Below are 11,750 nucleotides of genomic sequence, written 5' to 3' on the forward strand. Positions count from 1 at the left end.
CTCCTTTCTGACTCGCGCCCTCCTGCCTCCCTTTTACAAGGGCCCTTGTGACTACTGTGGGCCTACCTGGATAATCTGGGATCATTTCCCCACTGCAAGGTCCTTAACGCAATCACATCTCAGCCTCTTTTGCCATATAAACTATTCATGATCCTGGGGATTAGGACATGGGCATCTTTGCAGAAGATGGGGGCGGGGGCTGCTCCCAAGCAGATCACAGGCTTCCCACCCCTCAGAGGTCTATGAACATGAGTAGATGTGGTGAAACCCAAGCCAGCTTGGTCATGATGTACTTCTATGGTTCTGGAAAGGTGTTCTAAACCCTCCTTCCCTGCAGATATCTCCCTGACCTGCTAACATCTGAAATCTTCCTCTTGGGATAAAGCATCGTGTCCACAGTGAGAACTCAGTCTCTGTATAAGGGGCATGAACATGTTTCTTCACTCTCAGGTGTAAATGACTGAGAGCAGGGCCCTTCCTAAAAGTGGATTCTGACTGGACAGAGGCACAAAGTGAAAAAAGGAGGTGCCCGGGAGGCTGGGATCATGCACGGATAACACTACCGGCATGGCAGGGGCGAGGGGTTCCCAGTGATGGAGAGAGCAAAGGCACTTGGAAGTATGACCAGAAACTTTTAATCAAACAGAGCAAAATGGCCGCGATGCAGAACAGGTAGTGCTTGGCAAAGAGAAAGAAGACCATCTCCTTGGTGACATAGATGATGTGAATGAAGATGAAGCAGTAGAGGCACATGGCAAACTGGTTCTGGGGCAGCAGGAAGTTCTGGAGGCCTCCTGAAAACTGTGGCGGAGAGAAGACAGTGGAGATGAGGATGCCATTGTTGGCGCCAGGCAGATCTAGGTTCAGTCCTGCTCTGTCCCTGCCTGTATGTGACCTCAAGTCATCATCTTCACCTAAAGAAAGGGTAATAGTGCCCATTTCCAAAATCATGAGGGCTGGGCAAGGTGGCTCATACCTATAATCCCAGTACTTGGGGAGGCCAAGGTGAGAGGATTGCTTGAAGCCAGGAGTTTGAGACCAGGCTGGGCAATGTAGTGAGACCCCTATCTCTATAAAAAAATTTAAAAATTAGCCAAACGTGGTGGTGTGTGCCTATAGTCCCAGCTATTGGGAGGCTGAGGTGGAAGGATCACTTGAGCCCAAGAGTTTGGGGTTATGGTGAGCTATGCTCATGCCACTAACTTCAGCCTGGGTGAGAGAGCAAGATCCTGTTTCTAAAAAAATAAAAAACAAACGATCACAAGGAGGAAAAGTGAGATAATGAAACATTTCTAGTCAGGTAACTAGCACATAGAAGGAACTCATCATTTTTTACTTTTTAAGCTGCTCTTATCCCTCCTGACTGGGGCACCAGGCCACCACCTTCCTTTCTCTTTACGGTCTGTACTGCCCATTGGAGCCACACACGTGGGCCTTCTCTCTCTGACTCCAAGAGCCCCACATCTGGATGTTGGGTCTTGGGAGTGTTCTCTCACAGTGCCCTGACATTCAACCTAGTTTCCTAGACAGTGGCCCAATGACATGGTGTCCCTTGCATATAAATGACTGTTTCCGACTCCCTGGGTCCTGACACATATCACGTGGGTCAGTCTGTGGTCCTTCAGTCCAGGGTTTGGTCTCTCCTGGAGGCAGGTGCTGAGAGATAGGTGATGGGGGTCTCCCTAAACCCTCAGAGTATTTGGGCTGGGGGAAAGCAGCTTGAGTTGTCTTGCTAATTCTGTCTGTGGGTTGCTCTTTCCTTGAATCTATGTAATTGGGGCCCAACAGTCTTCATTTTAACTGTAGAAAGTTATCAATGTACAAGTAAGGCAAAAGCTGATATTATTTTGATCCATAGTTAAGAGGGCATAACCCATGCATTTTTAAAAAAATATTTGTAAAAATCATGCCATATTTTTGGAAAGCACCAGGTGGCAGGGACCGAGATGCCCTAAACTAGCTAGAAACACACTCAAAGAGGTATTTTCAATTCAATAGACTCTCTCTGTCCGTCCATCTATTCACCCTCCCAGAAAAAGAGAAGAGAGGAAGCTTCAACATCAACTCCCCAATTTTTAGTAAATGCACAAAAAGTAAACACTTTTGTAAACTATCGCCAAAGGCTGGGGGATGGGGACACATCACTATTGAAACAGCTGCATAAAATGTGAGGGCAACTAGACCAAACTGAGGGGACAGAAAATGACCTGGTGATGCTGCCTCTAAAATGAATAGCTAGGAAGGTTGGAGACCAGAGGAAGCAATCCAGTGTTCTAATGGGAGTGGAGGACGGGGCTGACCTGACGGTTCTCTGCAGGCTCAGTATGGCTCTGTACCCCTGGACTTTGCCACCTCTCTGCAGTCTGCACGTGTTTCAGTCTGAAATGCTGATGGGTGATCATTACGACTTTCATTAAAAAAAAAAGTGCTTGTGAAACCCTTTAGACTTTTCAAAATACTCTCAATGTTCTATTTTTTGAGCAGAAGAGAGAGAGAGAGAGAGAGAGAGAGAGAGAGATAGGAGTATATATCAAATATTTCCATCTCATCCAGCAAGGAGAAAGATTTTCAAACTAAAAAGGGGGGAAAATAAATATGGTTAGGAGGAGACAGAGGCATAGTTACAATATCATATCTGCTTTAAACAGTTTCAGGCTCCGCTTTGTGATAGATTTTATCCCAGGCTACTGAGAAAAGTCACAAGTTTGGAAATGGAACTTAGAATTCAAAAATATTAGGAAGTGTGCTGAAGTCTAAGCAATAGGCAAATGTTTTCTAGACTTTTCAAAAAGGGTGTGGGGGCAGGGGAAGATTCTGGAAATCCCAGTTCAGTAAGCTTGACTGAGTTCAGTGAAATCATTTCATGTTTATAATGAAGCAGGTATTTTGTGAACAGAAAAAAGATAATTGTTTAAGAAGCCATCACGTGTTCATTAAGAACAAATGATGCAAAACCAACCTTACTTTTTTAAAAAAACAAAAACAAAAAAAACTGGACCAGTCAATTGGGGAAATGCTATAGGTAATGTAATATCTTAATTTTGGGAAACCATTTGACAGTGCATCTCCGTTTTTTGGATAAGGTGGAGAAATGTGAGCAGGATAAAATGTAACTCAAGGGTGATGATTAATGGAGCACTGCCAAGCTATACAGAGACATTTAGTGGTATTTACTTTAGGTCATATCCTCCTCAACAATTACAGCAATGACTTGGATAAAGGCAGAAGGCACAGTTCTCAGAACTGAGGATGACTCAGAGCTGGGAAGCACAGCTAATACATCACATCCCAATAAAACTGAAAAGTGATAAATGTATGTTGTTGCATTTGGGTCAAGAAGTGAATTGCATGAGTACATAAAAATGGTAATAGCTAACATTTATTGAGTGCTTACCTAATGTGCTGGGCTAATTGCAAAGTGCTTTGCATGTGTTGTCTCACTGAATCCTCACAACTATCCTATGAGGTAGGTACTACTTCATGGATGAGCAAGCCAAAGCCCAAAGGAAATTAGTAATTTGCCCAGTGTCAGGGAGTTTATGCCTGGTATTTTAATCCAGGACTTTCTGACTTTAAAGTGCGGGAAACACTGCTTTAAACAACATCTTTCACTATTGAATGCTTATGATAGTCTAGCCACTGTGCTAAGCTCTTCACATCCCATTTAATCTCAAGTGGGCATTCTTATCCCCCATTTAATACAGATTAGGGAAGAGTGGTGTACTTCTTGTGAAAAGATGGCTGTTTCAGTTGACTAGGAGGCAGTATGATCCAACAGAATAAACATAGCCCTGATCGGGGAGGTGATGGTTCTATCAAAATCCACTGGCCAGGCTGTAGTGGGGATTCTGGGTCTAGCCTCCAGGTATCAGATTTTAAGAGATGCGGAGAGGACTTGTGAGTGATGGAAGAGGGAGGACATGTTGAAGACTTTTCCTTGAAGCTACCAAAAAGGCTGTCGGGTGGGCGATGTGGTTCTGGGGCCCCTCCCAGCCTCAGCTCTCCTTAGAGAGTCACATCTCAGCTTCCCGTGGAAGCTCTGTTTAACAGAGCTGGCCAGGTAAGGTAGCGAGCTTTAAGGCAGTGAGCAGACATCTCTGGAAGTGAGCCATGGCGGAGAGGGCTGGAGACCGCCCGAGTGGATGCTCAGCCCCTTTCAGCCGAGATCCAGGATCTGCAGGGTGGGATGCCGCGCAAACCAGGGAAGGTGGGCGCCTGCTCCAGGCCCCATGGGACTGCAGCTCCAGGCCTCCCTCCTCCCAGTGCCCCGTTCCTTGTCACCCACCAGGCGGGGCGCCGCCTCTTGCTGCAGCTGCTCCATCACCACCTTGTGCTGCCGCTCCCGCTGCAGCTGCTCCATCACCACCTCGTGCTGCCGCTGCCGCTCGTTCTCCTCGTGCAGGTACTTGAGCCGCGTGAGCTCGAACTCCATGCGCACCTTCTCCAGCTCCATCTCGGGATTGCGCTCAGTGCCAGGGGTGGGGGGCAGCTCTGCGGATTTGGGTCCATCGCCCGCCTGGCCTTTGGTGGCAGGGCAGGACTTGGGGGACAGGGTTTTAAGCGGCCCTTGGCAGCCTCCATCCTCACAAGCTTCCTTCTCTTCCAAGTAGTCATAGGAGGAGTCTGGCTTCTGGGACTCTGCCTCCTGGTGTAGGGGAAGTAGGGAGGGGAGGTACCGTGAAGAGTCAGGATGGGGCTGTCCCTGACCCCATGGAACTCCTGCAGCCCCAGGCCACAGTGGACTGCGGTGCTTGAATTGTAAAGATCTAGGCTGAATTCTTATTAGAAGTGCTCTTACCCGGAGTTGTCAGGACCTGCCGTCAAGGAGAAGGCAAACTAGTACCAAGTAATAGTGCCCTAAAGTTGCAAGTGGAGGCACTGGGAGTTGAGTAGATGGATGTCCATTTTCCTAGTGATTTTTCTGATCACCAAAGAGGCAACTTCTGGGCCCATCCTCAACTCTACCTGACTTTGAGATCAGTTAGATGCCAGGTCTTCAGGAAGTTACAGAGGGAGAAAGAAACCCTGGGCCTGAGTTGAGAGAACCTAAATATTTGGGGACCAGGAAGAGGGCTATGGTGGGGAGCCAGGTCCTATCCACCCAGCAAGGAAAGGGCCCCAAGTGGGGAGGTAGATGGAGGAGACCAAAGCCAGCTTCATGTGACTTCGCAATCTTATGGAGGGCTACCTGGTCCCTGGTGACAGCTGGGTACCAGTTACAGGGGTGGGGTACATGTCACCTGATGTTCTTGGCAGTTGTTTGGAACCTCAAAGCACTCAGCTGCTATCATGTGTTCCTACAGTATTCTTGCTCCCCCTGACGGAATAGGCAGGGGTGGTGAGACACAGCAGCCCCCTTACCAGACAAGCCCTTGGCTTCCCTTCAGACTTGGAGTCACCAGGCACCATCTTGGGGAAGGTCAGGCAACTTTCTCCCGCACCCCGGGCTTCCATCATCTCCCTGTCCTCTGCTGCCATCCAGAAAACCAGAACACTGCCAGGTGGGGTCACAAGACATCATTTGAGGTGCTAATATTTGGCCTCACCAGATTCCACAGCCTGGCCACCATCACAATCCCCTGTCCTCATAATAACCTACATTCTACAAGTTGCTAGGGCCCCTTTGGTGGAGGGTGTGACACATTTGAGGCAGTAATATGCTAACAATAAGAACTGCAGGATGGGCCTTTCCTGCCCATAAGGATTGCTTTGAAAACTAGAGTTCCACCTCGTGAAACTCAGAATTCCACCATTTGAAATCCATTCCCTTGGGTTCCTTTTTTAAATGAAGATTGTGTTGGAAATGAGTCACAGCTCCACAAACCCTGTTATGGGCTAAACCAGGTCCCCCTCTCTTCCCAAAATTCGTATGTTGAAGTCCTAAGTCCCAGCCCCCAGTACCTCAGAATGTGACCTTATTTGGAGACAGGGTCTTTATAGAGGTGATTAAGTGAAATTGAGATCATTAGGGTGGGATTCTAATCCAGTATGACTGGTGTCCTTGTTAGAAGATGATGTGAAGACAAGGGAGAAAATGGCCATCTACAAACCAAGGAGAAAGGCGTTGTATTTGGGTTCTCCAAAGAAACAGAACATAAAATGACATTTATTACACAGAATTGGCTCATGCAATTATGGAGGCTGAGAAGTTTTATGATCTCCCATCTGCAAGCTGGTGCCCCTGGAAAGTGGGTGGTATAAATTCCTGTCTGAGTACAAAGGCCTGAGAACCAGGAGCACTGATGGTGGAAGTCCCAGTCCAAGGGCAGGAGAAGACTGACGGATCACCTCATGTAGTCAGGCAATTGAACTGAGAGAACCAATTCAATCAGCAGTCTGCCTTGTTCCATTTAGGCCCTCAGTGGATTGGATGAAGCCCACCCACATTGAGGAGGGCAGACTGCTTTACTCAGTCCACCAATTCAAATGTTAATCTCTTCCAGAAACACCCAGAAATAACATTTAATCAGAGATCTGGCCATCCAATGGCTCAGTGACGTCGACACATAAAATTAACCATCGTAGACCTGGAATATATCATTCTCTCCTAGCGCTCAGAAGGAACCAACCCTGCTGGCACCTCAATCTCTGATGTTGACTCTCCAGGATTGTGAGAAAATAAATTTCTGTCATTTACACCAACCAGTCTGTGGTTCTTTGTTACAGCAAACCTAGGACACTAATACAACCTGTCATTCATACTCCCACATGGGTAGAATGGAGGGCTGGGGAATATATTTTGTCATCTTCCATTTTGTGAAAACAGCAGCAAAACATCTTTGGTAGTTGAAAGCAGGATTGCAATATGGAAAGACAAAGGGCTGCATTTGAATTCCAGCTTCGCTACTGTCTCCAGCTGTGTGACCAAGGGAAAGTGTAGTCACTTGTAAATGGGATAAAGATTTAGCCACTTCCCTATGTTGCAGCACCGATATGAAAATTAGATAGGGTAGGAGGAGGAGTTCCAAGATGGCTGAATAGGAACAGCTCCAGTCTACAGCTCTCAGTATGAGTGACGCAGAAGACAGGTGATTTCTGCATTTCCAGCTGAGGTACCAGGTTCATCTCACTGGGGCTTGTTGGACAGTGGGTGCAGCCCACGGGGCATGAGCTGAAGCAGGGTGGGGCATCGTCTCACCCGGGAAGTGCAAGGGGTCGGGGAATTCCCTTTCCTAGCCAAGGGAAGCCATGACAGACGGTACCTGGAAAATCAGAACACTCCCACCCTAATACTGCGCTTTTCCAACGGTCTTAGCAAATGGCACACCGGGAGATTATATCCTGTGCCTGGCTTGGAGGGTACCACGCCCACAGAGCCTTGCTCATTGCTAGCACAGCAGTCTGAGATGGAACTGCAAGGCGGCAGCGAGGCTGGGGGAGGGGCGTCCGTCATTGCTGAGGCTTGATTAGGTAAACAAAGCAGCCAGGAAGCTCAAACTGGGTGGAGCCTACAACAGCTCAAGGAGGCCTGCCTGCCTCTGTAGATTCCACCTCTGGGGGCAGGGCATAGCTGAATAAAAGGCAGCAGAAACTTCTGCAGACTTAAACGTTTCTGTCTGACAGCTTTGAAGAGAGTAGTCGTTCTCCCAGCACAGAGTTTGAGATCTGAGAATGGACAGACTACCTCCTCAAGTGGGTCCCTGACCCCTGAGTAGCATAACTGGGAGGCATCTGCCAGTAGGGACTGACTGACACCTCATACGGCCAGGTGCTCCTCTGAGATGAAGCTTCCAGAGGAAGGAACAGGCTGGAATGGACCTCCAGCAAACTCCAACAGACCTGAAGCTGAGGGTCCTGACTGTTAAAAAGAAAACTAACAAACAGAAAGGACATCCACACCAAAACCCCATCTGTATGTCACCATCATCAAAGACCAAAAGTAGATAAAACCACAAAGATGGGGAGAAACCAGAGCAGAAAAGCTGAAGATTCTAAAAATCAGAGCACCTCTTCTCCAAAAGAATGCAGCTCCTCGCGAGCAACGGAACAAAGCTGGACAGAGAATGAATTTGATGCATTGAGAGAAGAAGGCTTCAGACGATCAGTAATAACAAACTTTGAGCTAAAGGAGGATGTTCGAACCCATCACAAAGAAGCTACAAACCTTGAAAAGGTTCACTTTCTGTCTTTGCAAATCTTTAACTGAACCATGGCTTTCCCCTTCCAACATTATGGTGGTGACCATGTAAATGATCTCACAGCTGTTGTGTAAGATGTCTATCCTGCCTCAAGCACTACTAGGAGTAGGGTTACCAAATAAATACAGGATTTCCAGTTAAATCTGAATTTTAGATAAATTTTAGTATAAATATGTTCTAAAAATTGCACAGGACACATTTCTAAAAAATTATTTGTCTGGAATTCAAATTTAACTGGGCATCCTGTATTTTTATTTGTTAAACCTGGCAATCTTAACCAGGAGAGATCTGCTTAAAGAAACAATGACATATGTACAATAATCCACTGCTATTAAATCACCAAGTATGGAAATGCACAATAAGTACTATGGGTAGTTGTCAGCTATAGATAAAACAACCCTAAATGCTCAGTGGCCCACAACAATAAACATTTCCTTAGCTCAGACATCTAAAGGTAGGCTGATTTAGGCTGGATTCAACTGGGGGAGCTTGGCCGAGGCAGCTTTGTTTCATGTGTCTCTTATCTTCCTCTTGGGAGTAGTAGGGTAGCTTGGGCATACCCTTTGCTCGGGGATGGAAGAAGTACAAGAGGCTTTGGAGCTGGCACACCATCACTTCCATCTTATGTTATTGGAGAAAGCCAGTTGTATGGGCAAACTCAAAGTCAAAGGATGGTGAAATGTACTCTGCCCAGTTAGTGGGAGGAACCACAAAGAAAGATAAAAGGTCTGAATATAGGGGATGAAGAACTGGGGCCAATCAGGCAATGTACCATAGGAGTCAAGAGGTCAGGGCTCAGGGTCTCATGCCTGTAATCCCAGTACTTTGTGAGGCTGAGTCTAGAAGATTGCTTGAGCCCAGGAGTTCAAGACCAGCCTGGGCAACATAGTGGGAATCCACCTGTACCAAAAAAAAAAAAAATTAGCTGGGCATGGTAGCATGTATCCAGGGTCCTAGGTACTCGAAAGGTGGAGGTGTGAGGATCACTTGAGCCCACTTAAGTGAGCTGTGATCTTGCCACTGCACTTCAGCCTGGGTGACAGAGTCAGACTGACTCCAAAAAAAAAGAAAAAAAGGATCAGGGCTGATGTGGCTGGAGTAGCTGAGGAAGGTTTGGTGGAAGAGGGAACATGAAGGGTGGGTGGGATTTGGGTGAGAGGAAAGGATCAGCATGAGTAAAGTGTCAATTGATCCTCATCATCCATTGCCTTCTGTTTCTGCTCTCTGCCCTTCCCCTAGGAGGCAGACCTCCATGAAAGTGTACTAATTCATTAAGCAAAGCAATGTATTCTAAAGCAACATACAGTCTAGCATTCTCATTTCCCTGTCTCTAGACCCCTGTCCTTTAGGGAACTTCCCAGAAGTGGAGGAAACAGGTCTTATGAGCCTTGGGTCGGTTTGGCACCGGTGACAGTATGAAAAGATCTGCTTTCTCTGTTGAGTTCAGAGAAAGGAAGTGTATAGTAAAGCCATACGCAAGGGTAAAGGAGACAAGAACACGTGGGAGCCCAGCAACAGGGATGAGGGATGAGCTGGCCTAGCAGGGACTGTGCTGGATTCAGGGCAATTCTGAGACCAGCAGCCAGAGTTGGTGCACCTTCACATGCGCCTTGTTATTCGTATAACTCAGCTGATTTTGGTGTTTCTGCTTCTCCGTGTCCCCTCACTTCCCATCAACAGCCTTCCTCACCCCCACCAACCCCCAACCTCCAACCTCATGCTTCACTGTAGGCAAGGTCGCTGCTTCCTCCCGACTTCAGCTTACTCATAACTTCAGCTTCTAATGGTTCTTCATAGCCCCAACTGTAGGGCCTCTCGGTATGCCTTCTGTGTTGTTTGTCCTACTTAAGTCACTCATGATTTCCTGGTAGACCTTTCTAAGGGCAAGAATCGGAATAACCTGGCTTATCTCTACTGGGGCAGAGCTTTTCATTCTAGGGCAGCCTGTTACTAGGCTACCATGTGATCCTGTCTCCCTTACCCCTGCAAATGGCTTTACTATAAACCTTTCTCTGAGCTCAGTGGAGGAGGCGGAGTCTCTTTTCACACTGTCACCAGTGCCAAACCAACCCAAGGCTCATGCAACCGGTCTTCTCAACTTCTGGGAAATTCCCTGAAGGACTGGTATCTACAGACGGGGAAATGAGAATGCTAGACTCTGTGTTGCTTTGTATTGTTTTGCTTAATGAATTAATGCAGTTTCATGGAGGTATGCCTCCTAGGGGAAGGGCAGAGAGGAAACATAGGGGCAACAGATGATGAGGATCATTATCAGATGGGGAAGATGCCCAGCCCAGTTCAGTCTGGTGAAGTGGAAGGATGGGGAGGGCAGGGTGATACGGCACAGTGCACAGCAGCCTCGGATTGTCTGTCAGCAGGAGCTGCAGATGGGTCAGTTTCCCTTAGAAGGGGCAGTGGGTGTAGCAAGCACCATGTTGAAGATTGATGGGCACATTCACAGAGCAACGTATCAATTCTAGGTTTGACAACCAGATGAGAGACTTGTGTATTAGTACAGCGCGCACAGGCTTTCATGTACATTATCTCATTTGATCTCAGAATGCCCTTGTGAGACCATTTAAAGCAGGTACAGTGATGCTGCCTGATAAACAAGAAAATGGAGTCACTTGGGCAGATGAGGTGATGCGTGTCTGCATGCAAAGGATGTTAGTGGTTGAGCATTCCAGGACTGGAATGCAGGCTTCCCATCTCCTTTCCCTGTGTCTTTATACAAGATTACAAAGATGGTCTTTGGGGCCTGTAACTCTTAAGAGGTGAGAGGATTTTCTGCCTCATAAAAATTAGCATATCCATAGAGGTGTATTACAGCATTATTTATAACAGCAAAAGACTGGAAACAAATTTCCGCCAGAAGGAATCTGGTTAAACAATTAGTGCTGCATCCTTATCAATACTACGTAGATGCTAAAAAGAATAAGACGAAAGAAAAAATTAGAATACAGTAGCTTCATCAGTGCAAATACCTTGTTCTTCAAGTTTTTTGTTTTTTTGTTTTTTTCAAGACAGGGTCTCACTCCGTCACTTAGGCTGGGGTGCACTGGCACCATTGTGGCTCAATTGCCACCTTGACCTCCTGGGCTCAAGAGATCCTCCTGCCTCAGCCTTCCAAACTGCTGGAATTACAGGTGTGAGCCACTGTGCTTGGCCCCAAGATATGTTACTTAGTAGGAAAGCAAGAACAGTTCTTCCATATGTATTAAAATATGAAAATATAGTAGAATATGTCTGACAAGATACAAGAAACTGGTTCATGGTGGCTGTGGTCAGAGAGCTGAGGGGTTGGGGGTCGGAAGGAGACTGATTCTTAACTATAATACCATTTTGTATTCTTTGACTTTTTTTAACCATGTGCATAATATATGTATATATAATTTATATGCATTATATATATGCATATATATTATATATATATAATTTTTTTTGAGACAGTCTCACTCTGTCACCCAGGCTGGAGTGCAGTGGTGAGATTATGGCTCACTGTAGCTTTGACCTCTCCCAGTCCAAGCAGTCATCCAGTCTCAGCCTCCCAAGTAGCTGCGTCTACAGGTGCATGCCACCATGCCTGGCTAATTTTTGATTTTTGATTTTTTG

The 11,750-nt window shown here is 46.7% G+C and overlaps 1 protein-coding gene across 1 annotated transcript; it reads right to left on the bottom strand.

Annotated features, from left to right (window-relative positions):
* Positions 1-543: 543 nt before the first annotated feature.
* Positions 544-5,493, bottom strand: TMEM247 (transmembrane protein 247). Its single transcript, XM_030799779.1, has 3 exons — positions 5,362-5,493; positions 4,286-4,645; positions 544-801 (listed from the first exon to the last, which is right to left on the bottom strand). Exons 1-3 carry the CDS (start codon positions 5,476-5,478, stop codon positions 544-546), a joined length of 735 nt encoding a protein of 244 aa, XP_030655639.1. The 5' UTR covers positions 5,479-5,493.
* Positions 5,494-11,750: the final 6,257 nt, after the last annotated feature.

Source organism: Nomascus leucogenys, chromosome 19 (genome assembly GCF_006542625.1).
Source record: "Nomascus leucogenys isolate Asia chromosome 19, Asia_NLE_v1, whole genome shotgun sequence".
Taxonomy (NCBI): domain Eukaryota; kingdom Metazoa; phylum Chordata; class Mammalia; order Primates; family Hylobatidae; genus Nomascus; species Nomascus leucogenys.